This window comes from Mus pahari, chromosome X (assembly GCF_900095145.1).
Source record: "Mus pahari chromosome X, PAHARI_EIJ_v1.1, whole genome shotgun sequence".
Lineage (NCBI taxonomy): Eukaryota > Metazoa > Chordata > Mammalia > Rodentia > Muridae > Mus > Mus pahari.
Window position 1 is genome coordinate 128,446,831 of NC_034613.1, and position 26,021 is coordinate 128,472,851.

The 26,021-nt window shown below is 40.9% G+C and overlaps 2 protein-coding genes across 4 annotated transcripts in view; both read right to left on the reverse strand.

Moving 5' to 3' along the window:
* Nucleotides 1-10,280, reverse strand: part of LOC110313876 (protein FAM156A/FAM156B-like) — a 40,390-nt gene extending 30,110 nt beyond the window's left edge. Inside the window, exon 1 of the mRNA XM_021188315.2 lies at nt 10,097-10,280. The gene's annotated coding sequence lies outside the window, so the exon portion shown is untranslated. The remainder of the gene's footprint in view (nt 1-10,096) is intronic.
* The window catches only part of Fam104b (family with sequence similarity 104 member B), a 41,402-nt gene extending 16,955 nt beyond the window's left edge, over nt 1-24,447 (reverse strand). Inside the window, exon 1 of one of the 3 annotated variants that reach the window (XR_003843045.1) lies at nt 24,299-24,447. Coding sequence is in view for 2 of the 3 variants with exons in the window: in XM_021188317.1 (XP_021043976.1) it covers nt 9,887-9,921 (35 nt within the window). In the remaining variant the exon portion in view is untranslated. Of the gene's footprint in view, nt 1-9,886; nt 10,017-10,096; nt 10,281-24,298 lie in introns of those variants that run through there. The other 2 variants (XM_021188318.2, XM_021188317.1) reach the window with 2 other exon arrangements.
* Nucleotides 24,448-26,021: the final 1,574 nt, after the last annotated feature.

Consider the following 26,021-nt stretch of genomic DNA (forward strand, 5'->3'; position numbering starts at 1 on the left):
TTGGCTACCTGGTGCTGAGCGAAGGTGCAGTGCTGGCATCATCTGGGGAACTTAAGAATGATGAGCAGGCAGCCAGCACCATCTCAGAGCTGGTCAGCACAGCCTGTGGCTTCAGGCTGCACCATGGCATGAACATCCCTTTCAAATGGCTGTCTGTGGTCTTTGGTGAACACACACTGCTGGTGACTGTGTTGGGAGAGAGGGTGTTTGTGGTGAAGAGACAGAACCAAGGTCTGTGCCTATTGATATCTGAGCTATAAGAGGCACTGGCTGGAGACGAGGCCTGCCTCTGGAGCCTGGGAGTGGGGGTTGGGGGTATGGACACTGTCTTCTATTGTGCTTGCTGCAACTGGGCTTGTGCTCATTACCTCCTGACCCTCACCAGAGGCACAAGGCTTAGTGACTTCTGTGCTAAGGGAAAGGGAAACTATGACTAGGGGATCCCCTTTCCTCCCTTCTGCATAATAAACACTAGTCCAACTCTTCCAGGGCAAAAAGAAAAAAAACCTGCAAATATAAGGCCAGAGAGATGACTCAGCAGTTAAGAACACTGGCTGCTCTTCCAAAGGACCAGGGTTTAATTCCCAGCACCCACATGAAAGCTCACAAACTCCAGGAATCTGACACCCACACAAACAGACATGCAGGCAAACCACCAGCACATGTGAAATAAAAATACATATAAAAAGGAAAGAACTTTAATCCCAGCACTTGGGAGATCTCTGAGTTGGAGGCCAGTCTGGTCCACAGAGTGAGTTCCAGGACAGCCAGGGCTACACAGAGAAACCCTGTCTTGAAAAATGAATGAATGAATGAATGAATGAATGAATGAATGAATGAATGAAAGAAAGAAAGAAAGAAAGAAGAAAGAGAGAGAGATGGGGGAGGGAAGGAGGGAGGGAGGGAGGGAGGGAGGGAGGGGAGAAGAAAAGAAGGAAAACTACAAATACTCAAGAGTTTTATGAAACACCATATGCATAAACAAAATAATCCAGAAGAAATGCTCCTGTATTCAACAGATGCTGGTGTTGAGGACAGACTACTAGACATTGCTCTGTGAATGTCCTAGTGATGGAGGTAGGGTTAAGGGAGTGGGGTGAGGAGAGGGAATTACTTGTAAAGCTCCTGTCCTTAGGAAAAATTCTTTGTTGTTTAACATTTACATAGGAATTCAAGGGTTACTTTTGTTTTCCAAATCAGGTCTGAAAGAACTTTGTCATACTTGTTACTCATTACTAGGACCAACCTATCATAGCCTAATTATGTATGTGGATATTACCATAATTTGCAGGAATTGTACAGTAAAATAATTCAAGTTTTAATGTGCAAATATACCTTCATGGAAAAAAAACCTCTAAAGCAAGAATCACCGAACAGAATATGTGGGTAAAAATTCTTTTTATTTTGATCTTACCCATTCTGATAGGTGTAAGGTGGAATCTCAGAGATGTTTTGACCTGCAGTTCCCTGAAGACTAAGGACTATGAACAATTCTTTAAGTGCTTCTCAGCCATTCAAGAGTCCTTTGTGGAGAATTCTCTGTTTAGCTCTGTACCCCATCTTTTAATTGGGTTATTTGACTGTTAGTGTTAGTTCTTTGTAAATTTTAGTTATTAGTCCTCTCTCAGATGTACTCAAGAGATAGCACAAGCTTGCAGGATGTGGAACAAAGGGAACATTCCTTCATTCCTGGTGAGAGCGCAAACTTGTACGCCACTTTGGAAATCAATTTGGAGGTTTCTCAGAAAACTGGGAATAGTTCTACCCAAGACTCAGCTATACTCATTCCTAGGGATATACTCAAAAGACACTACAATATCCTACAAAGAAAATTATTCACCTATATTCATAGGAACTTTATTTGTAATAAGCAGAAGCTGGATACAATCTAGATGTCCCTCAATTGAAGAAGGGAAAAAGAAAATGTACATCTACACAATGGGATATTGTTCAGGTATTAAAAAACAAAAACATCATGAAGTTTGCAGCAAATGGATGGAACTTGAGAATATCATCCTGAGTGAGGTAACCCACTCCCAAAAGGACATGCATGGTATGTACTCACTTATAAGTGGATGTTAGCCATAACATACAGCTACCATGTTATACTCCACAGACCCAAAGAAACTAAACAAGAAGGTCCAAGTGAGGATGCTTGCATCTCACATAGAAGGGTGAATAAAATATTCATAAGAAGCAGATGGAGGGAGGGAACTGGAAGGGAGTAGGAGGGGAATGGGGGGTTAGGATCAGGTACAGGGAAGGACAGGAGTGATGGCTAGATGGCCGTGAAAATGAATGGAAATCCGAAACTGACTGGGGTAGGGGGATGCTATCTCCAGGTCCAGACAGAGACCTGGGACATGGGAGGTGACCAAGAATCAATGGGGGTGACCTTAGCTGTAACGCACAACATTGAGGATATGGAACCTGAAGAGGCTACCTCCTGTAGCCAGGCAGGTACCCCAGTGGATCAATAGAGACACCAACACACCCACAAAACTTTAAACTTTCAACCTAAAATTTGTCCTGTCTATAAGAAATGCAGGCACAGGGGAGGGAGCAGAGACTGAAGGAATGGCTAATAACCAGCCTAACTTGAGACCCATCCCATGGACAAGCACCAATCCTTGATACTATTTATACTGTTATACTTGCAGACAGAAGCCTAACATGGCTGTCCTGAGAGGCTCCACCCAGCAACTGACTCAGACAGATGCAGACACCCACAGTCAAATAGTGGATGGAGCTTGGGGACTCTCATGGAGGAATAGGAGGAAGGATTATGGGCCCCAAAGGGGACAGGAGCGCCACAGGAAGACCAAGAGTCCACTAACCTGCACTCTTGGGGCTCTCAGAGTCTGAACCACCAACCAAAGAGCAAGCACAGGCTGGACCTAGGCCTCCCCGCACATATGTAGCAGATGTGCAGCTTGGTCTTCATGTGGGTCCTGAACAACTAGGGCTATCCCAAAAGCTGTTGCCTGTATGTAGGATATGTCTTCTAGCTGGGCTGCCTTGTCTGGCCTCAGTGGGAGAGGAAGAACCTAGCCTTGCAGAGACTTGAGAGGGGGCTACTGGGGGGGGGGGTACACTTGCTCAAAGGAGAAGGAGAAGGGGAGGGGAAAGGACTTCGTTAGGGCATGACAGAGAGAGAAGCAGTGAGTAGAATATAAAGTGAATAAGTAAAAAGTAAAATTAGGGCTGGTAAGATGGCTCAGCGGGTAAGAGCACCCAACTGCTCTTCCAAAGGTCCAGAGTTCAAATACCAGCAACCACATGATGGCTCACAACCATCTGTAACATGATAGGACCCCTCTTCGGGTGTGTCTGAAGACAGCTACAGTGTACTTTCATATAATAAATAAATAAATCTTTTAAAAAAAGATGTAACTTATAAAAAAAAGTAAAATTAATTTTTAAAAAAATTGTTTTCATTAATACTCTCAGAAAATGTCTAGAATACAGTATAATAAAATCTATCTGCAAAGGTGCATAAATTCCAAGGCCAGAAGGAAAAAAAAGAATGAATTCCTTGGCTGTACCACTAAAGCAAAGGCAACTTGGAAAGAACAGGGCTTTGTCCAAGATACAGGGAGTTGTTTGGAGGCAATCTTGAAGTTGGTACTTTAATCTCAAGCTCCAAGACAGTAACTTTTTAAAAAAGCCTCCATAGTAGAAAGAGGCTCTGCAGTGGGGATTTTTTTTCCACTCGCAAAGGGAAAGTGCAGAACGGCACACTGCTTCAGGAAATACTGCTGTCTAAGGCTGGAGAAGTGTAGAATAAACATTGACATCGGAAAAGTCCATCTTTTCTGAGAATTTCTGCTGCCAGCCAATTAAATAAAGATGAAAAAGGCAACCTACTGAGAAAACTGACCAGACAGACCATTCCAGGAACTCACACCTGCCCAAGAAGCTAAGCAGTCTACACCAATAATGGAAGCCTCCCTTAGTTCCGCTCACAGAACCATTAACAACAGCATAAGAAAGTCCCTACCGACCCTGATATAGCTCTCTCTTGTGAGGCTATGCCAGTGCCTGGCAAATACCGAAGTGGATGCTCACAGACAGCTATTGGCTGGAATACAGGGTCCCCAATGGAGGAGCTAGAGAAAGTACCCAAGGAACTGAAGGGGGCTGCAACCCTGTAGGTGGAACAACAATATGAACTAACCAGTACCCCCTGAGCTCGAGTCTCTAGCTGCATATGTAACAGAAGATGGCCTAATCAGCCATCATTGGGAAGAGAGGCCCCTTGGTCTTGCAAACTTTATATGACCCAGCACAGGGGAAGGCCTGGGCCAAGTAGTGGGAGTGGGTGGGTAGGGGAGCAGGGGCGGGGGAGGGGTATAGGGAACTTTCGGGATAGCATTTGAAATGTAAATAAAGAAAATAATAAAAAAAGAAAGAAAGAAAGAAAGAAAGTCCCTACCACATCTGAAATATGTTGCTCCTTGTAGTATAGTACTGGCGAATTCCAAGCTGTCACAGGAGTCCTGAGAGGCCTTGCCAGTCTCCCTCCTGAAGCAAGCCTGCACTTTCCTTCAAATGTTGTAGTTCTTTGCTGGCCAAGGGATGCAACCGCTAAGGCAGAATGGGACTACTGATAAGTAGGACCTAATACTGCCCAGGAGGCCACGTGAGAGGGGTGTGCCAGTCCCTACACATACTCCTCCCACTCCTCCCAGCGTTTGATATTTACTCTCATGTGGCTGTACTTACTATCTTCCCTGCAGCCTTCATCCCCTGCCCAGCTCATGGCCCAGGATACAATGCAGGCAGTCAATGGAGCCTTTCCTCCTGGGGACCTTATTGCCCTTAAAAATCTCCTTCTGGTAGTCATGCCCCAAGCATGCTACTGTCCAGAACCGGCCAAGTACCTCTACTTACATCTCTGCTTCTGGACAAGTATAAAAAAAATTAAAGCTTTCTTAATATTTTAACTCAAACCTCAAAGAAATCGAGGGTGGAAAAAACAAACGAACTACCCACATATTTACTTAAGAGGGTCTTAAACAGTACTGTGAGCAAACGAGGCCCCATGAAGGGTATACCTTGACCCAGGCTCAAGAGACCACCCCTTCCAATCCAAGCTCCATCAGCCTCTCCTATTTTCCTGAAAAACAATACCCCAACAAACAAAACTTTTGTTTTCTGGCTGTTTCGTCAGCTTTAAGAACCAGAGGGTAGCACCAACTAGGTAGGAGAGTGTGAGAGAAGAACCCCTTTCATCTACAGTGCCTCCTCATCCCATCAAACATTCCTTCCCCAAGAAAGTCTCTTGCACGTAAACAGTTTGAAATCTACTGGGATCACACGCTCTCTAAGTTTTCCTCCTCATGTCCCAATGAGTAAAAGGAAAAAAGAGAGTAAACTTAACCATCCCTAGGAGTGCCTGTATATACACCAAGAAGTAACCACTATGCTAACTTAGTCTGTAATACTGGTAAACTGCTAACCAGGCATAAACTTAACCAAGAAATATGAAAAAAAATCATCTTTTTTCAAGGTAGCATATCTTTGCAACCTTTTTAGACTCCCTTTATCATATCTTCATTTATCACTGAAAACCAAATCTCTACAGAGTTGGATCCTGTTCTTTCACGTGATTGTGTGTATCTTATCTTTTCCAAACAGCACAAGATGGTTTTTTTTTTCCTAAATTCAATTATCTAGCATCACAGATTATAGAATGTTGTAGCAGAATTCTTTGTCTGCCATTTTGAAGATGTAGGGAAAATTTTGCTCCCCCTAATGGTGTGCTTCCAGAGCCGGTGGTCTTATGTGGCAAAGACTGATTATATATGCTTCTAAGAATCAAAGCTCACAAGCTTCCTGATGTAATAAAACACCAGAACACATGGTCAGGAGTAGGACCTGTGTTATAACATGACCAGTGAGTCCCAAGAAGGAGACTATGTGTTCTATCCCCTATAATCTCAGTGTGGTAAGATTGTTCAGAAATATCCAGCTCAAGAAACTGTGATGTGGAATATAGTGCAGGGGGGGGGGGAGAATCATATTAACCTGTTTCTTCAACTGAGAGACACCAAGGAGAGCCCTGAGATGGGCCAATAACAGAGCTGAGCCATGGTGGCACTTTACATAGAGCAGCGAGTCAAATATGCAACCATGATCTTCTCATAATCTTTCTCATAAGATTATGATCTTTTTATAATCTTTCTCAGATTATAAATTTGCACACAGAAATATCTGGAGTACATGGCTGACAGAACGGGCCTGGAGAAATGTTTGGGTTGTTTTACTGTTCATTTATTCATTGTTTGTTGTTGTCCCCTGCCCCTTTTTGGCATAATTGGATCCTCAGCCCACAGATTTAATTGTACTGTGCAAGAACAAAGCCACTTCCAGCCGCAATGTATTCCTTTTAAAATTAATATAACACATAAAATCTTAAAAATTCATTTTCACAGAGTATATATAACAATGTACAGGGCTTAAATGTATGAAAAGGCACTAAGTCATAAATAACTTAAAAAACATTTTTAAAAACAAAGACAACAAATTCAGATCTCAACATAGTAACATTTTGAAGGTTAACAGTAATCTCAGTACACAATGGTACAGATACTGGCAAGGTTTTAGGTCAAAGGAGTTTTGCAGTTATCTGTCCAATTGGCAGAAAGCCGCAGAAGGCACGTTGTTTAAAATGAGGGCAATGATGTCCTAACAAAGTTTATCATAGCATTATTTTTTCTTTGTCAGAAGCAATAAAAGAACTGTTAATCATGTTATAGGAGAAGATATGATAGACTTTGGAAATTTGAATTTTAAGAAAATGTAGATGGTAGGCTGGGGTGGCAAATACATTTAATCCCATCACCCAGGAGGCAGAGGTAGGCACATCTCTGAGTTCAAAGCTCTGAGTTCTGAGTCTACAGAGTGAGTTCCAGGATAGCCAAGGCTACACAGAGAAACCGTCTCAAAAAAGAAAAACAGAAAGAAAATATGCTAATTACCTAATAGGAAAAAACTATTTCATAATCTAATATTCAACAGTATATTACCACATTTATGGAAAAATGAATGCAATATGTAAAACACATTAAGAAAAGATTACACTTTTTCATTTATTCTCTTCCATATATTCCCAAGTGACTACAACAGAAATGAATTAGAAAGTCAGGGTGGTGACACACTTCTCTGATCCCAGAACATGGGAGGCTGAAGCAACAGACTAGAAACAGACTGAACCCCACAAGCACACCTTATTTCAAAAATAACCAACAAAACGAGCAAACAAAAGACACTGCCATTTCATCACATGGAAATTAATGATAAATTAATAGTGAATATGTGAAAAACATTTCTTCAGTAGGTTGTGTAAATTCCCAGACCTACTGGACAGGATCAAAGAAGCAGTCAACCTTCTCCATGGGGACAATGAAGTAAAACTGGCAGATGACAGAGAAAGCAAGTAGAGTTCCTGTGGGTCTTCTCTCAGTGCTGACATTCCTTTTAAGGTGGAAATGGTAGAAGTTATTATTGTTAATGGAGCTACCACTCCCAGTCACACCTTGTATTCATCTCTTCCTTTGATAACATCATCACTGCTTACCCACCCCCTCAGCTCCAGAAGGAAGAAGATAACTCCTTTCACAACTACCATCTCTGCCCTCATGGGTGAAGGTTAAATTTATGTGTATGCATGGGCAGCTTTGATGAATCAGAGTGTGTCCTTCTAGTGAAAGTATAAAAGCATGTAATTGTGCTAAATTACCACAAGGGATATGGGGAAAAGACATATATATTGGAGTCCCAGAGGGTAGTGAGTGAGTTTAACAAGTAGTAAGGGAACTATTCAAACATGCAGTCACTTTGAATTTTTATTTGGGGTTTTCAAAGCATTTTGATGCGGACTACCTTACAATAGTGGAAAAATGAAAGGAGCAAGCTAAAACTGAGTGGCAGGGGAAGAAGGACTAGATGGGACTGTCAGCTCTGCACAGAAGAATAAAACAGTGGAGCATAGGCTTCAATGTTAGGAAGGAGACAGCAGTACTTCAGTGGCAGTGTGTATACCTGAGTGCTTCAAGCTCCAAGTTCCACCCCCAGCAGAGAAGTGGGGGGTAGGGAAGTATTAATAATTATATATCTGGAAACCACAGCCATAATTTAAAAGGAAAACATTTATAATATATGTGTCATTGTGGGGTTAATTTCTACATCTGCGACATTAAATCAATTTTTCAAAATTTATACATGATGGCGAGTGCACAAAAAAAAACAAAGTTCACATACAATAGGAATTAACTTCATGCAAAATGTACTCATAAAATAAAAAGGTCTGACTTATTTATAATATTGTCAAAAGCAAAATTAATTAATATAAAAAGTTTGGACTTGTGAAGCCAATAAATCTGCTTCTAGAAATATAAGAATGTATGAAAATATTCAAATATTAAGATTTTCCTCCTTGACTCAGTTCACTCAAAATTACATAGTGATTTTCCTACTGAAAGGTAGGAATGAGAACCTCAAGAGGTTACATCTAAGGAGATTTGTATCATACCCAGATTCAAGGAAATAAATACATATATAAATAAGTAAAATACTGATTTAAAAATCTTCCCCTACTACGCATGTCAAGACAACTAATAGAGAGAGCAATAAGGTGACATCTAGTAGTGAGGACTCAAACTAAGGACCTGTTGCACTATTTATGCAGGCTATCAACACTGAAGCACATATTAAAAGCACCATCCTTCACATTTGTGGCAACTCTGGCACACAGATATGGAATCACATTCTACATTATACACTCTTTTGTAGAACACATTTTTGTGCTAAATACAAGAACAAAGACTCTGGGAAGGAATGCAAACCTAGGAACAACGATGGTTTGAAATTCCAGTAAGATACTTATTACATAGTTTAAATGGAAAGAAAAGGCATATAGAAAACTGTTTAAGCACTACAGGATATTATGAAATGACACGTTGTATTTTTAAACAAAATTGCCCTGCCGAAATCAAACACTAATTCATATATACAACATATCTATTCAGAACACACTGCTAGCCACTTTATGTGCTTAAAAATCGATGGTGAGTAAAAAAGAAACAAACTAGTACAGATCTTGTCCTTAGCAACAATACTTTTATAATATTTGATATTGAGATGGGGGCTGTGGGTTGTTTGTATTTTTCATATCAGTTATTAAATAATTTTGTCACGCTGAAGAAAATGTTCAGGTGACAAAATGACTCAGCAATTATACATGTCAATGGAATTTTGTCTTATTTTCTACATAAGTTTTTAAGATGATAAAGCAAAGGTATAAATATGCATTCCAGTATGTTTAAAAGACCTATATGGATTAGAAAAACCTCCGAGGCAATTACCATAAAAGTGCAATTAATGGTGACCACTGGGTTTTGGGACTGTAGGAAAAAACTGTTTTCATTAACACTTTACAAAAAATATCCAGACGGAAGTGAAACAAAATCTATACTGAAAGAACACATGGATAAAGGTCGGTAAACCCCAGGGAAAGCAGGGGGTAGAATAATAAGGCTTTTCAGAGAAGCTAAAATACAAGTCGCTGTAGCATCTAGGCTGCCTCACAACAGTAAAACCAACTTGAAAAATAAAGGGATTTGTTCTAAGGCTGTGAATATCAACAAGGTAAACTCTAGAATTTATTAACTCAATTGCCAGTTCCAGACAGGAAGAAATCCTACTGGGGAAAGAGAAGGGGAGGGGAGGAGAAAGGGTAAGAGGAGAAGGGAAGGAAAGGAGGGGAAGCCTCTTTAGTTTAAAAAGACTCACAGTATTTTTTCAAACACATAGGGCAGAAGAGAAGGGTCTGTATGGCACAATACTGCCATCTAAGACTTTAAAAAAACAGACAGGCACCCACATCGGAGGATCGTCCATCTTCGGAGGATCATCCATCTTTTCCGCTGCTTTTCTGCCCACAGCCCATAAGATGAAGGCTGAGAAAGACAGGTGGAAAGAACACACACCGCACTCAAACCTGAGCAAGGGGACTGGAGAACCATTCAAACAAAGGAAGCCTCTTTTAAGTCCCGCCCGCGAAACCATGGCAACAGCAACAGGAAGTCCCTACCACATTGGAATGATGAACTCTTCTTAGGGAAGGATTGGCTGGTTCTGAGTCTGCACGCATATGCTGGGGAGGTTGTTGCCAGTCTGGCTCGAATCTTCTGCACTTTCCTTCCAAGGCTGTAGTTGCCTGTTGCCTAAGAGACGCGGTTGGTGATGTCCAGAACCTGCTCCCGACAGCCCCCTGCGTCTCACGCTCAAGACGCATACAAGGACATGCTCCTCCCACTCACCCCAGCCTCGAACCCACTTCTGACGCACTCACTATCCTCTCGGCCCTCAGTTACCTGAATCTAACTACCCACAGCAGTGTCCATGACACCAAGCAAGCTGCTACTGAAACCTCCCATCCTTTGGGGCTTTCCCCACCCTCGGTCACACCTGAGCAGCAGGGAAGTGCAGGGAAGAGCTTGCCTATAGGTCCAATAATGGATAGGCCCCCTCCCTGTATCTAAGCTCCCTGAGGCAAGCTCCCAGCCATCTGAATTGTTTGAAAGTTCTATCCTAACATAAAGGAAAAAAAAATCATATTTCGTAACAAAAACAGGTTCCATTTAATAATGGAACTGTATGCCACCTTTTTAATGACAGGTTTGCCATTAAAAAAAGACAGACACACACACGCAAACAGTTCTTTACTTTTCCTGGGGTCTCCTGGAATCCAAGGCAGGGCTTGGGCCAGAGTGTAAGAGAATTTCTCTTACATCTTAGCTACACTGAAGTACAGTCCCTTTATTTTGAGGCAAGGAGGTGATAAGAATGGCCCTGCTTCTACTACTTACTGCTCCCTCCATACACCACACTCCCCTGCTATACCACAAGTTTCTTTCATTTAGATTTTAAAATTCATTGGTCTACATGATCCCTAAGTTTTTCTTTCTACTCACTATCCAAGACAGGAAGAAAAATAATTTGAGAATTCGGATATTACGAGAATAAGTAAACTCTACCATACTGAAGAGTACCAGCCATCAAAAGTAACCTCAAAGCTTAGGGCTACAACACTGATATGCCTTCAAATTGAGAGAGTATCTAAAGAAACATTTTCACTCCTAAAGGATTTTTTTAGTGCTATACTGTGTCCTACCTAGACAGTATGGAGGTACATAGACAGGTACAGGACTGAAAACTACTAAACTCCATAGATATTTAAGTCTTTCCATTTCAAGTGAGGTTTTGTGTGTGTGTGTGTGTGTGTGTGTGTGTTTCAGCCAGTAAGCTCATCATGCTTTATCCAGTATGAAGTTCCTAATGGCAATGTAGGCTATGCTGTTTTGTTACAGCACCCTTTCTGATTTAAAGTACATGGGAAACCTTTACTTCTAAAGTCATAAAGTAGCACAGGCCCTGGCAGACCACCTATCCTCATTTAGCTAATTTAAAAAGTAACAGTAAAAAGCGGAAAAGATTTGGTTACTGCAGCCACAAAGGAGCACAGAACTCCAGTGATCTGCCCCGAAGACCATCTTCCAGGGCATAGAAGTAACATTTAGGTTTAAATAGAGGGCAAAAAGTATGCCTAACTAAGCTGTCCTGGTTGTGGTGTGGTCCCAACCATCATAATTTCGGCTCTTACAAGGTAGTCTGACAAGTCATCAGAACTGTAGAAACTCTCTGTTCAAGTGTTGGCTCTCCCTCTGGCTGGCACCGAACTTCAGTATTTTACACCCCCAGAATGAGATTCCTGGGGAGATTCCAATTCCTTGAGGTTCATTGTTCAACAGTTAGGCAAAGTGAGCAAATGTTTAGCATCTCCTTAAGATATCATCATTCTTACCTGGACACTTACACAAATATCAGATTACTTAGTCAGGAACAGAACTTGCTGTTTCCCAGAAGGAAAGTATATGTGCTCTGTCCTTGTCTGTAATCTTAGTGTGAGGGGATTGTTCAAATGTATCCAAGGCAAGGTATCAAATGTAAAAAATAAACAAGTGACTCAAATTCAGTATTTTCTTTGTGAAACAGGGTCTCAAGTAGTCCATGCTGACCTCCAACTAGCTACATAACTGAGGCTACCTTTAATTCTGGATCCTACTGTCTCTTCCTCCTAAATGTAGGATTACAGGTGTGTCCCACCAAGCCCAACTGTCACTCAAATTGCCTCTTAAGTGATATGCACAAAGATAATAAGAAAGCAAGACAGTAGTTTATCTAGGGCAGGAAATGGAGTCTGTGATTCTATTGAGAACAGCCCCAGGCTCCAAAAGGTGTGTTTTTTAGTTTCTGAGAGTTGTTTCCACCACCTTTTAAATATTTACTTATGCGGATAATTTCCCTTTTTGTCATTACCTTTTGCTGAGCTGGGGGGATTGAACTCGGAGCTTTGTGGTACTAAGCAAATGTTCTAACACTGAATTTATAGTCCTGATCACAAAATACTCATTTCAACAGTATCTTATATATCTTGTACGTTCACCTTTTATATAAAAAAGCAAGTGAAAATAGATGTATAGGTCTTAAATGTATGAAAATGTAAACCTTTGATGTAATTTATACCCAAGTCTTAATTTAGTAATGTTTAAAAGGGTAGCAATAATCTCGGGGCATAGTAATAGACTCTTGATGAATGTTCTCAAAGGAATTTTGCAAAATGTATCTCAAACAGTCTCAGCAGGAGCCAAGATATTCTAAAAAGAAACACTTGTACCCCTGCCTTGGGTTATCAGATATTGAGACAATGGACCCTAAGAAATAGGAATTTACCCCAAGAGTCTCGCTCTGGGAAGGGAAAGGTTAAGCCCAGGTGCTAGCCAGAGAGGGAACTTGTCTCCTGGAAAGAGATTTTATTTTACACTCTGCTGACAGTTTCTATGGCTGACCTTGCAGACCTAGCAGGGATGTGTCAGTGATGAGTAGGATCACATCTTGTCCAGGACTGCGTAGTCATACAAAAGTCTTGCCCTCTACTGAATCCTAAACCACATGTCAGGACCTCCAAAATGGGGATGGCTAGACCTCTTTATTTGTTCCTCTTTCCAATATGGCCACACTGAAATCTTCACTGTTACCTGTGTCTCTCATTGGCTTACTGATGATAGATCTTAGGACTGCCAGACTGGCTGCGTAACCCATCAACTCCCAGAAACATGTCAACATGAGAATTATCATCTCAAATGTGGATAAGGATTTATTAACAATATTTGTTGTAGGGTAATAGAAATAATGTCTTCCCAGTGGGAAATCACTCCACATACTTCATAATTAAGAGATTAATGAAGAAAAAGCTCTTTATGGCACTTGTCCAGCTCTGGCTAATGCTCAGAGGATCTGACCAAAAACTGTTTTTGTTTGTTTGTTTGTCTGTTTTGAACAGTTGTTAGCTGGGTTCATCTTGCCCACCTGGCAGAATTGTGCTTTTTCTGATGAGAGCAGAGGGGGGCATAATGGCAGACCAGGAGCTTACGGTAGTTGTAACCCTGCACTGCCCCTTAGAGGCATGTCCTTCTTAATTGCTGGTTCTAAGTCAGGGTTGTCCCCTTTTGTTATAGGAATGGAGCCTAATTGGAAGTCCATCTTGGTGAGTGAATATTAGCAGAAAGTTTCCCAGCAACCTGAAACTTCAATAGTGACACAGAATCTTCTTTCTCAGTTTCCAACAAGTCATGTTAATACACTAGTTATCTTCCAGTTTTATTGGAAGGCAGTACTCACTTAGCTAAATTCTCCTCTGTGGCATTTAATACTTCCTAAGCAAGCTCACTAGAAAATCCTTTATAGCATCAATTTTTACTACTTCGAGTTTCTCCTGCATCAGTTGCACTGTATTTTTTCCTATTTCAGAAACAACAGAGGACATTTCAAGTATTTTATAAAGGATAATATATGCTGAAGTACTTGATTCTGGGCTTAAACCAAATATACTAATTACCTAATAATAAACTAAACAACTTCAGAATTCAGTATGGGACACTATATTACCTCAAAAACAAACACTCAAACAAAAAAACCAAAACTGAATCTGATATACAAAACATGCTGGAAGTATGGAACCTATTACAAGGGATTTCTGTGAGCAGCTGGATCAGTGGTTATTCTTTGCCCTTCTATCTTGCCTGTGTATTCCAAAATGACTACAACAGGTATCACCTGTTAGGCTAAATATGATGGTGCAAGCTCGAAATTACAGCTCAAGAGAGACTATCAGGATAATGAGATTTCTAAGCCAAAGACACTGTCTCAAAATAACATACCAAAATATATAAAATGCCTTTTTAGAGTAAGGGATTAACGACGGAGTGAAGGTATGAGAAAAATGGCTTTGTAAACTCCTACAATCCACTAGAAAGACTCAAGGGAGCAGTTAGGGCTCTTCATGATGACAATGAAGTCACGTTGTCAATGGACATATAAAAGAAGTATAGTTTGAGGGCTGGAGAGATGGCTCAGCAGTTAAGAGCACTGGCTGCTGTTCCAGAGGTCCTAAGTTCAATTCCCAGCAACCACATGGTGGTTCACAACAATCTACAGGGGCAGCCAGGCAGATGTATATGCAGCAGAGCACTCATATATTAAATAAAATAAAGTTTTTAGTTTTTTTTTAAAAAAGAAGTATAATTTATGCTGGTCTTCTCTGCAAAACCAATAACCCCTTTAAAGTGGAAATAATAGAATAATAGTGGTTGGTGAAGCTACAACTCCCACTGTTAATGAGTACAAAAGGGTTCACATGGCTAAAATAAGCAAAGCCAAAACAAGACTGAAGAACAATTTACTATCTATACAGCATAGAAAGAGATCACAGGGCTATTTTCAAAGCAATGCCCTCCTAGAACAGAGAAGCATGGAAATTTTATTCAAGCATCCTATACATATATAGGGGTGGGCCTATTCCTAAGTATGTTCATTTATGGTCATTAGAGCACACATTTAAAGAAACTAAAAAGATGAGCAGGAATGTTTCTCTCTCGGCATGCCCAGCTTATACCATTAAGTTCTAGCTGAAAGTAAATGAAAACAGCTTGATGGAATATTAATACAGAAGTCTGCCCTAGAAGATACCTGTCTCACTTAGAGGCTAGCATCATCAGCTTTTTCTCTTCATCTCTCTCTTTGACAGTAGCAGAATCTCTTTCTTGCTCTCACCATCCCACCCTCAGCAACTCTCAGTCCTTCTACCTAATCTGATGAAGAGAACAATTTGCACTGCTGTCACATACCTTCCTCATGAATAATGTGCATGTTCAAGGAGCTTGCTGAATCAGAATATGTGGAGCCCAGCATTTCTACTGAGATTATAGGACAGGGTGTAACTGGGCCACATTACCACACGTTTGAAAATTATGAGAAAGAAAAATAAACATTAAGAGTCTAAGGCAAGCCAAGTCGTAGTGGTGGTACATGCCTTTAATCCAAGCATTCAGGAGACAGAGGCAGGGAGATTTCTGTGAGTTTAAGGCCAGCCTGGTTTATAGAACTAGTTCCAGGACAGCCAGGGCTACAAAAAGAAACTCACTCTCTCTCTCTCTCTCTCTCTCTCTCTCTCTCTCTCTCTCTCTCTCTCTCTCTCTAAGATTTATTTATTTATTAGATCTAAGTAGACTGTAGCTGTCTTCACACATACCAGAAGAGGGCGTCAGATCTCATTATGGATGGTTGCTGGGGATTAAATTCAGGACCTCTGGAAGAGCAGTCAGTACTCTTAACTGCTGAGCCACCTCTCTAGCACCCCCACACACACACACACAAAACGCTGTCTTATAAAAACAAAACACAAGGGAAAAAAAGACTTCAAGGCTAGAGAGATGGCTCAGTGGTTAAAAGTACTGGCTTTTTCTGAGGACAGTTTCAATATCCCACACCCACATCAAATGCCCCACAACTGCCTGTAACTCCAGTTCTAAGAGATCCAATACCCTCTTCTGTCTACTCCTAGGGGAAATAAATGCATGTACATGATGCACAGACATTCAGGTACACACATATATGCATAAATAATAATCATTTTAAGAGTCCTAGAAGTATTCCCCTGCACAGGTAGCAAGTCTAGGAAAATATCTGGGAGTTTGAGAGAAATCACCAATGTGAGTTTTGTTTGGGATCTCCCTAGGTAATCCAGGGAAGCTTTCCCAGGACACCAGAAACAGGAAAACAGGGTAAAATCCAGTGACAGAAAGGGTAGACTGTGGTGACATTTTTAAAAAAGAATTATTTATTATGTATATAAATACACTGTAGCTGTCTTCAGACACACCAGAAGAGTGCATCAGATCCCATTACAGATGGTTGTGAGCCACCATGTGGTTGCTGGGAATTAAACTCAGGACCTCTGGAATAGCAGTCAGTGCTCTTAACCACTGAGCCATCTCTCCAGCTCAGGGATGACATTTTTTTTTTAACATAAACCCTTAGGGGAAAAAAAAAAGACACAGCATTATGGGCTTATCTTGATGGTAGAATGCTTATTTAACATTCTCCATGAACTGGGTTTCATGGGCAACAGAAACTGTTATAGACTTATCTATAGAAAAATGAAAATTTCTATTCATCCTTAAATCAGAAGCACAATTAAAGAGCAAAACTCAATAATTATAGTTACAATGTTTGTGACGCATGGGTTCATTTCTATACCTATAGCTTTTATTTAAGACTATGATATTTTAAAGGCAATAAGTGACAGTGAGGCTATAAAAATACAAGAATTCTTATATAATGGGTATTAGCTTTCCTTCAGTATATAACCAAGATATACAGAGTATATGTTCTTTTAATACTTTTTTTTATATGAGTACTTTTTTTTAAATATGAGTACACTGTAGCTGTCATCAGACACACCAGAAGAGGGCATCAGATCCTATTACAGGTGGTTGTGAGCCACCATGTGGTTACTGGGAATTGAACTCAGGACCTCTGGAAAAGCAGTCAGTGCTCTTAACTGCTAAGCCATCTCTCCAGCCCCCGAGTCTATGTTCATAATACAGTAAGTCTGCTTCAAGAAGTATACAAACAATTCATTATAGTTGAAAATACTCTTCATTTTATAGAGAGGATATCTTTGAGAAATGTATCAATGTGATTCACATTTCTTTCATGGATTCCTACAAATGACACTGCTCTTTTTCTATGAGAAAGCAAAAATGAGAAGCTTAACAAATACATTGTACATAGGCTACGACATTTAAAGAATATATTTGTGGCTAAAGGTCATTTAACTCAGTTGGATACTTGCGTGACATACACAAAGCCCAAGGCTTGATTCAAAGCCACATATAAACTGAGTATGGAGATTCATAGCTGTTACCCCAGCATTTAAGAGGTGGAAACCGAAGACCAGATCATTCTCAGCTACAGCTAGCTTGGGTACATGAGACTCTATCTTTTTTCTTTTCAAGGTACATTTTATCACAGTGTCAATATTTTTTTTTAAAAAAAGGTCTATTCCATATTTTCAGAAATATGAGAAATACTAATAACATAACATGTAATACTGGCAAGACACAAGCTTACAACCTGTTGGGTTATCATGAAAGCCATCACTTCCTGAAGCAGGTACTAATACCATCTAATGACGAATTATATTTGTGGGAAACATGCCATGCAGTTCTGGAGCCAATAGTCAAGAGTCTCTAGACATTGCAAGAAAAACAGGCGAAAACCCCTATGTCCCTGGTCTCTTCCACTCTGCATTGAACATGCTTTGCAAGGTGCTTTCCTGTTGCTAAATACCCAGGTGAAGAACTTGACTTTGAAACTTATGAAGATTCATTTGTATATGTGTGGACGCTTTGCCTGAATGTATGGCTATGTACCATGTGCCTGTCTGGTGCCCATGGAGGTCAAAAGAGGCAAGGGAATTGAAACCCCTGAAATTAAGAGTTACAAATGGTTGTGGGCCACCAAGTGGGTGCTAGAACTTGAACCTGTGTCCTCTACAAAACCAACAAGTGCTCTTAAACACTGAGCCATCTCTCCAGCCACAAAAGATTTATCTTAATTATAATAAAACATTCAAAGCTCAGAACAAAGTGTTACGTAGAAAGAAAAGCCATCATGGTTAGAAAACTGTTCAAACACTATAAAGCATTATGAAATACATTATATTTGTAAACAATTTTTAAAGCTGGCATGACAGCTCAGCAGTTAAGAGAAAGTAATGTTCTTGCAGAGGGACTAAGTTCAATTCCCAACACCCATATTTGGTGGCTCGCAATAATTGCCTGTTATTCCAGCCCCAAGGGATTGATGGGATGCCTCTGTGGGCACTGTACTTATGTGTACATACATACATATGCACTCACACAGGCATGCAAGCATGCATGTACACACACAATTAAAAATAAATAAAATGTAGTCTTTTAAAAATTACTCTGAAGAAATCATCACTTATATACATACTGAACAAAATATGCATGTTGAAAGCATACTTCTGGGCACTTTTTGGTGTGCTAAAGAAAAAAATGGTGAAAAGAAAGCAAACCATGTCCTTAGGAACAATATTTGATGTACAAAAATGTTCAGCTTTTCAAATGATTATTTGGTCAAGGTGATTCATATGAAATATGAGACTGGATAATTAACACATGGGTCAGGTCCCAACCCCTCAAATAGCAGTTTGGCTCAGCTCAGGCTAGACTCTTAGTAAACACTCAGCATTCTTCAGAAACGCTGTACCATGAGTTCCAGTTTGCTAGGAAATACCATGACTTTCTTACCTGCTCCTATAGCTCCCCAACCTCTGAAAGGGGAATCTATTTCTCTATGAACTCAGCCTCCAACAGACCAGAGTTCCAAGCTAGTTCCCAGGCTGCTTCAGCTAACCTGTCCTCCTCCCAAACAAAATAATCCTTATACCTGGCAGAACTTTCCCACTCTGCTCCCACAGCCCTGGCCACTCACTGACTGCCGCCTGCTCCTCTCTTTTTCCCTCTCTCCCTCTCCCCCTTTCCTTCCCTCTCTGATCTATAATAAAACTCTTCCGCTCTGCTCCTCTTTCTCTCTCTCTCGCCCTTGATCTATAATAAAAAATAAAACTCTTCCTCCAACCATGGAGTAGCCGTGGCCAAAACCTTTACAAAATGTGTTTATATTATGCCAAGTGGACCCAGAAAATGATCCTCACCATATAACTTGCCCTGCTGTGGCCCTTGGAACCAGGAAGTTCTTGATTCACCTCATCAGAACTCAGCTGTTCCTATCCAAGAATTAGCAGGCCTTGAGCCTATGCAGAAATAGCTAGTGGGGTCCCTTCAACTCTCCTTCTCGAGGCTCACCAAGACATACCTTCCCAATGTGCAGTTGCTGGTAGGCTGATGGCTGAGATTGCTGATCTCCAGGAACAGCTGGCCCACCCACCATCATATACTGATCCCTTGGACAGGCCTCCCACTCAAGCCAGCCTTGGAATGCATTCTTCAGGAGGACACTCAGAATCTTTCAATACTCACCCTAACTACCCACCATAGAGCCAAGGACACAGAGCAGAAGGCCACTGGAACCTCCTCCTCAAGAACCTTCTGGCTTCTGTTTGGTATACCTGCCCTTTGTCATACCCCGGGCAGCAGGAAAAACTGTCTCTCTGTCACAGTCAGTAATAACAAGTGTCCTGAATGTATCCGAGTCCTTAGACAAAGATAAGAAAACTGTAAGCTTTTAAAAGTATTTAGGTCTATTCCCACATAACTGAAAAAGAAATCATATACACTGTACGAGAACAAGCTTTCACTTTAAACACTATCATAGACAGATATGGTTTTCTGAAAGGCAGGTTGTAGACCCAATTTCCTTTCTGTCCTATCTGTCTGTCCTTCTCTAGGCCAGTTACCACCTAAGATTTAAAAAAAAAGGGAAAAATTGAAGTGATCAGCCTGCAGGGGGAGCTGGTATTACATTCCATGGACTGAAGAAGGCACTTGTATCAAAGGAAGCCAACACAGACAGCCTGGAGTCTCTATGGCTGCAGAAAGGCCTTTTCGTTCTCTTCCTGCCTAGCATCAGCATCACTAAAACTACAGAGACCTGAGTTCTTCTATTTCAAATTAGTGATATTCTCATGACAAACCTTTACCAACAGCACATCAAACTTTCCCCTATATTTAACTACTACTGCTAGGGTCATTCCCTGAGATGTGGTGACCACAACCATAAAATTATTTTCATAATTAGCTACTACTTTATAGCTAATTTTGCTACTGTTAGGAATTGTAATGTAAATATCTGTGTTTTCCAATGGCCATAGGTGGCCTCTGTGAAAGGGTCATTTGACCCTCAAAGGGTTAACACCCAGAGGTTGAGAACCACTGCTCTAGAGCAAGAAGGCCATGAGAGTACAGTTAGCTCCAGAGAAATTGGACATTCCTCAAAGAAAAGACTGAAAAGCCTGGTACCAGCCAGAAGAGGGACCTGTCTCCCAGGGAGGACAACACACCCTGTAAGAGAGACAGGACCCAAGCTGATGCTGTGCCAAAGATGAGTGAGACCACATCTGAACCAGGGCTGTGGTTATACATATCTTGTGCTCTCTTTATAAACCTACATCTCATGCCAGAACACTGAAGATGGATTTGGGGGAAAGGGAAACACTTCTTCATTGCTGGTGACAGTGCAAACTTGTACAACCACTTTGGAAATCAATTTGGTGGTTTCTCAGAAATGTGGTAATACTCCTACCTCAAGACCCAGCTATACTACTCCTGGGTATATACCCAAAAGATGCTTCAACATCTCACAAAGACTGTTCACAGCAGCTGTATGTGTAATAGCCAGAAACAGGAAACAATCTAGATGTCTCTCAACTGAAGAATGAATAAAATATTCATAAGATAAAGATAGTCATGAGAGGGGCTGGAGAGATGGCTCAGCAGTTGAGACACTGACTGCTCTTCCAAGGATCCTGAGTTCAATTCCCAGCAACCACATGGTGGCTCACAGCCATCTGTGGTGGGATCTGATGCCCTCTTCTGGTGTGTCTGAAGGCAGCTACAGCATACTGAAATGATAGTCATGAGAGGCAGATGAAGGTAGGGAACTGGAAGGGAGGGAGGGGAATGGGGGGTTTAAGATCAGGTGCAGGGAAGGACAGGATGGCTAGAAGGCCATGAAAATGAATGGAACTGAAACTGATGGGGCGGGGGGGTATGTCCAGACAGAGACCTGGGATCTGGGAGGTGACCAAGAATCAATGGGGGTGGCCTTAGCTGTGACTCACAACATTGAGGATATGGAACCTGAAGAGGCTACCTCCTGTAGCCAGGCAGGTACCCCAGTGGATCAATAGAGACACCAACACACCCACAAAACTTTCAACCTAAAATTTGTCCTGTCTATAAGAAATGCAGGCACAGGGGAGGGAGCAGAGACTGAAGGAATGGCTAACTAATAACCAGCCTAACTTGAAACCCATCCCATGGACAAGCACCAATCCTTGATACTATTAATACTGTTATGCTTGCAGACAGAAGCCTAGCATGGCTGTCCTGAGAGGCTCCACCCAGCAACTGACTCAGACAGATGCAGACACCCACAGCCAAACAGTGGATGGAGCTTGGGGACTCTCATGGAGGAATAGGAGGAAGGATTATGGGCCTCAAAGGGGACAGGAACTCCACAGGAAGACCAAGAGTCCACTAACCTGCACCCTTGGGGCTCTCAGAGTCTGAACCACCAACCAAAGAGCATGCACAGGCTGGACCTAGGCCTCCCCGCACATATGTAGCAGATGTGCAGCTTGGTCTTCATGTGGGTCCTGAACAACTGGGGCTATCCCAAAAGCTGCTGCCTGTATGTAGGATATGTCTTCTAGCTGGACTGCCTCTGGGAGAAGATGTGACTAGCCTTGCAGAGACTTGAAGTGCCAGGATGGGGTGATATCAAGGAGAGCCCCACCCCCTAAGAGGAGAAGTGGGAGAAATGGGGAAGGACTTAAAGGTGGGCATTCCTATTAAGGTACTGTGGATTCTCTTTCTTTTTTTTTTTTTCATTTTCTTTTTGTTTCCTTGGATCTTCAAGGCATTTTAGTGGGGAGTTTAAGCAGGGTTAGTAGAAACTCAAAAGAAGAGTAAAGATATACAAGGTCAATACTCAGTACCAAAATAATAACAGTAACAATATATATATATATATATATATATATATATATATATATATATATGTGTGTGTGTGTGTATGTATATAAAATAATTAAATAATATTAAGTTAAATTTTATTAGTTATATATAAGCATAAATATTAAATATTTTAACATCAAAACAATTTAATTAATTAATATTTAATGTAATTATATATGGCAATAGCTATTGTTTATATTAAATATTAGTTTCTAATATTTATAATAATTTGTTATTATAAATCATAGAAAGGGCATGGTAAACAAGAATCCTCATAGAAAGAATACTCTTCCAAGACTGAATGAACTGTTTGGCCTTTGGACCTAACAAATCTACTTCTAAAATTGCATTGTGAATAAATGGCGATGTTGAAACAGTAAGTCTGTACAATAAAATTCTTTTCACTTTATGGAGAAGTTATCTTTAAAAAAAAGTACACTGATATGCTTTCCTTCTTTATATTCCCCTGACATTACACCTGTAATCCCAGCACTTGAGGATATGGAACCACAAACTCTGGTCATCCTTAGCTAGACTAAATTGCCCCTTCAAAACTACTTTGAGATAATGGAAACCTGCTCAAAAAAGAAAGACAAAAGTCAAAAGTAAGCAAGCACACCCCCGTCTCATTTCTAGGACACAAGCTGTTGGCCTATGTGGGCCACCACCCCCTAAAGCGGTTTCTGCTTCCACTGTCGTTTACAGAAATGGTAGTACACAGATACTGAGACAATAACCACAGATATCAAGATGAGCAATCAGAGAACCAAAATTTGCCAACATCCCTAGTCCATCGCTGTCTAATCACATACTCGCTTTGTAAAATGCTTTCCTTCATCTCATAGAAGTTTGGCCTACAATGGAACAGTATCTCCAGCTCTCCTGATTTTTTTTTCTTTTCTTTTTATTATTTTCAAAATGAGAAAAATAAGCCTTCAGTTTTAGTGCATGCATCAGAATGTCAATAATTATACACTCCCCTTGAGAAAGCAGTATGATGGATACAGATAAACATCTTTCAAAAGAAAGTCAATAGATCTGATTTTTTCTTTTTTAAATTTCAAGACAGTTTCATTAAACAGTCCCAGCTGGCCTTCAACACACTCTACAGCACAGGCAGTCCTTGAACTACAACCCTTCCTACACATCTACCCAGTAGCTAGGTTACAGGCCTTTACCACCAGGCCTGAACTGACCCAGTCATGTTGTATGGATAGAGAATTGTACCCTGAAGAAATCAGGCACTTGGTCATTTGTTCAACAAATACCAAGAGAACACATAGCAGTTCTGATGCTGAGCAGAAAGTATAAGGGTAAGCAAGGAGGAAAAAGCAAGTATGGTCCAACCTTAGGCATCAGCCTTTATGATACCTGACATTGGCATAAGGAGGAAAATCAGTTATTAGACGATGTTGTCACATTTGGAAAAAATGTTCAAATCTTTTTCTCATTTTAAGATTCATTTTTATCACCTTGTAATCATGCATGTGTCTGTGCATGTGGGTGCAGATGCTCCTGTAGACCAGAGGCATCTGTCTGGAGCCAAGGTGGGTCCTAGGAAGGGGGCCTCTGTAAGAGCAGTACTAGCTCTTAACTGCTGGGCCATCTCTCCAGTTTCTAGGGTCTTTTTTCTAATCATTACCTGTCAGGGGGGTTCAGTGGGATTTCAATTTTCTTAAGCTGTTAAAGCAATAACACAAATACTCATTTCTGTATGCTTATATTATACCCATGGGAATGGGGAAGAAACAAAACAAAACAAAACCCTAAATCAAGTATTGTAAACTATATTGAGTCTGGATGATTGCAATGTGTGTAAGAATTGTTTTCATTATTACCCCTGCAAACGGTTAAATAAAAGAACAAGGATGTTTATAAAGATCCTATGACAATGTTAATCCTAATGACAAGTTAAAGAAAAGAATGACTTTTAGAAAAGCCAAAACACAGGTAGCTGCCCAAACAGAATTTAAAAACAAAACCGCCTACTAGAAGAGCAAAGGGCTTTATCCACTGGCCAGCAAAAAATCCAAGCAAAAGAGACCCAGATAGAGGAAGCATAATTTAGACTTTTTTTTTTAAGCACAAAGGGCGGGGTGGAGTGGGCAGGGCTACGATACCGCGGCTAATATTGCCATCTAGCGGCCACAGAAACTGAAACTCACCCTCACGGAACAAAATATTTTTTCTGCCGCTTTTCAGTCAACTGTTGTAGAAATGAAGACTCCGGAAGGTAAGCAGAATGGAGAAAACCGCCGAAGTCACTCGAACTTGCCTAAGAGAGCAGGGCGACCCGAATCCGCGATGAAAGCCCGAACGCCCATCCTCGCCCTAGCGAAAATCAACCGAAGTCCCGCCCTCTCACCGGAAGGAAGCTGTAATCTGCGGTCTGGGATTGGCTGATTTTCGCGTTTGCGCAGTGGTACGAGCGAGGTCGCTGCCAGCTTCCCTAAGTGTTGCCGGTTCATAACTTCCAAAGCCCCTGTTACAGGCCAAAGGACAGAGCTTGTGACTTGCAGCCATATAGCCCTGGTCTCCTTATGTTCTAGCGATTCGAGCCTTGAGCCACATCTCTACCCGTTCAGCGCAGCCTTGCAGCCCTTACCTCTCTGATCATAAAGCCTTTTTGGATAATTTTACCTGTACCCTAAAACACTGGGGGGAAAAATTCACATCCTTTACCAAAAGAAGAAACACTTTAAACAGTATTGTACACAAATGATCTATATTGGTTTCTTTCTTTCGTTTTTGTTTGTATGTTTGCTTGTGTTTGAGCCACAGTGTCCTGTAGTCGAAGCTGGTCCGGAACTTGGCATTTCACCAAGGCCAAATTTGAACTCCTCATCCTCATGGCTCCACCTCCAGAATGCTGAGATTACAGGCAGTGCAGCACCAAGTTTGGGAATGGGTATCAATTCTTACTGACAGTTGCTTTAGCATCAGGACTTTTTTGGATGTGTAGTTTACTAGGTTTTTTTCTTCTCATGGGATTTTATTAAGAAGCCAACCTTGAGGTCAGGGCTCTAGAGAACTTTTCTTCCAGCTATTTCAGCCTTTGTTATTTTCCTGGAGTTAAGTCTTCTTTGTTCTCTGGTCAGGCCCCTTTCTTAACTGTATTGAAGAGGAGCCAAGTGGAGCATCCAGGCAGCAGAGATCCCTGTGTCCGACCTAGCAACTCCTTGGTGCATTGCACTTTTTTGTCCTCTCCAAAGTTTCTTTTATTTAAACAAATAGTTTTGCGATGAAAATCCCTGAAAAGACGCTGTGTGTGGTTGTGTTTATGTCTGCAGAAACTGATGGACCCACTGGAATTTCAGAATTATGGAGAGATTAGAATTGTGCAGGTTCGGAGGCTAACTGCTTTATCTTGAGCTAGTTTTAGCCTTCCTGGCCCCACTCAGTAACTGAACACTAACACCCGGTGATAATAGAAAAAAATCTTTTGGAAGGTGGTAACTTTAGAACTAACATCTCACAATAATAAATAAAAAGCTCATTGATGCTATTAACTTAAAGCTAACATTCTGTGATAATAAAAACCTCTTAGAAGCAATTTGCAAAGAACTAATATCTTATGATAATTAGTAAAAGCCTCTTAGAAGCTACTAATTTAATAGAGTACTAGCTCTGCCAATCTCAGAGCTAAGAATGTCATCAGATAACATCTTAGGCCTATAGAATAGCTCTTCCATCTTGTTCATACCTCTCTGGTTTACCCATCAATGTGTTTTAAACTTGCCTTGATTCATGACTTCCTTTGTTCTGTAAAACTATTTTTAAAAAAATAAAACTGTAAAACTGCTTCCATGATGGAACTTGGCATTGGGGTAAACCAATTCTGTGTTCCTGGACCAAGATCCCACAAAATGGATCCAGAAGAAAGTATCT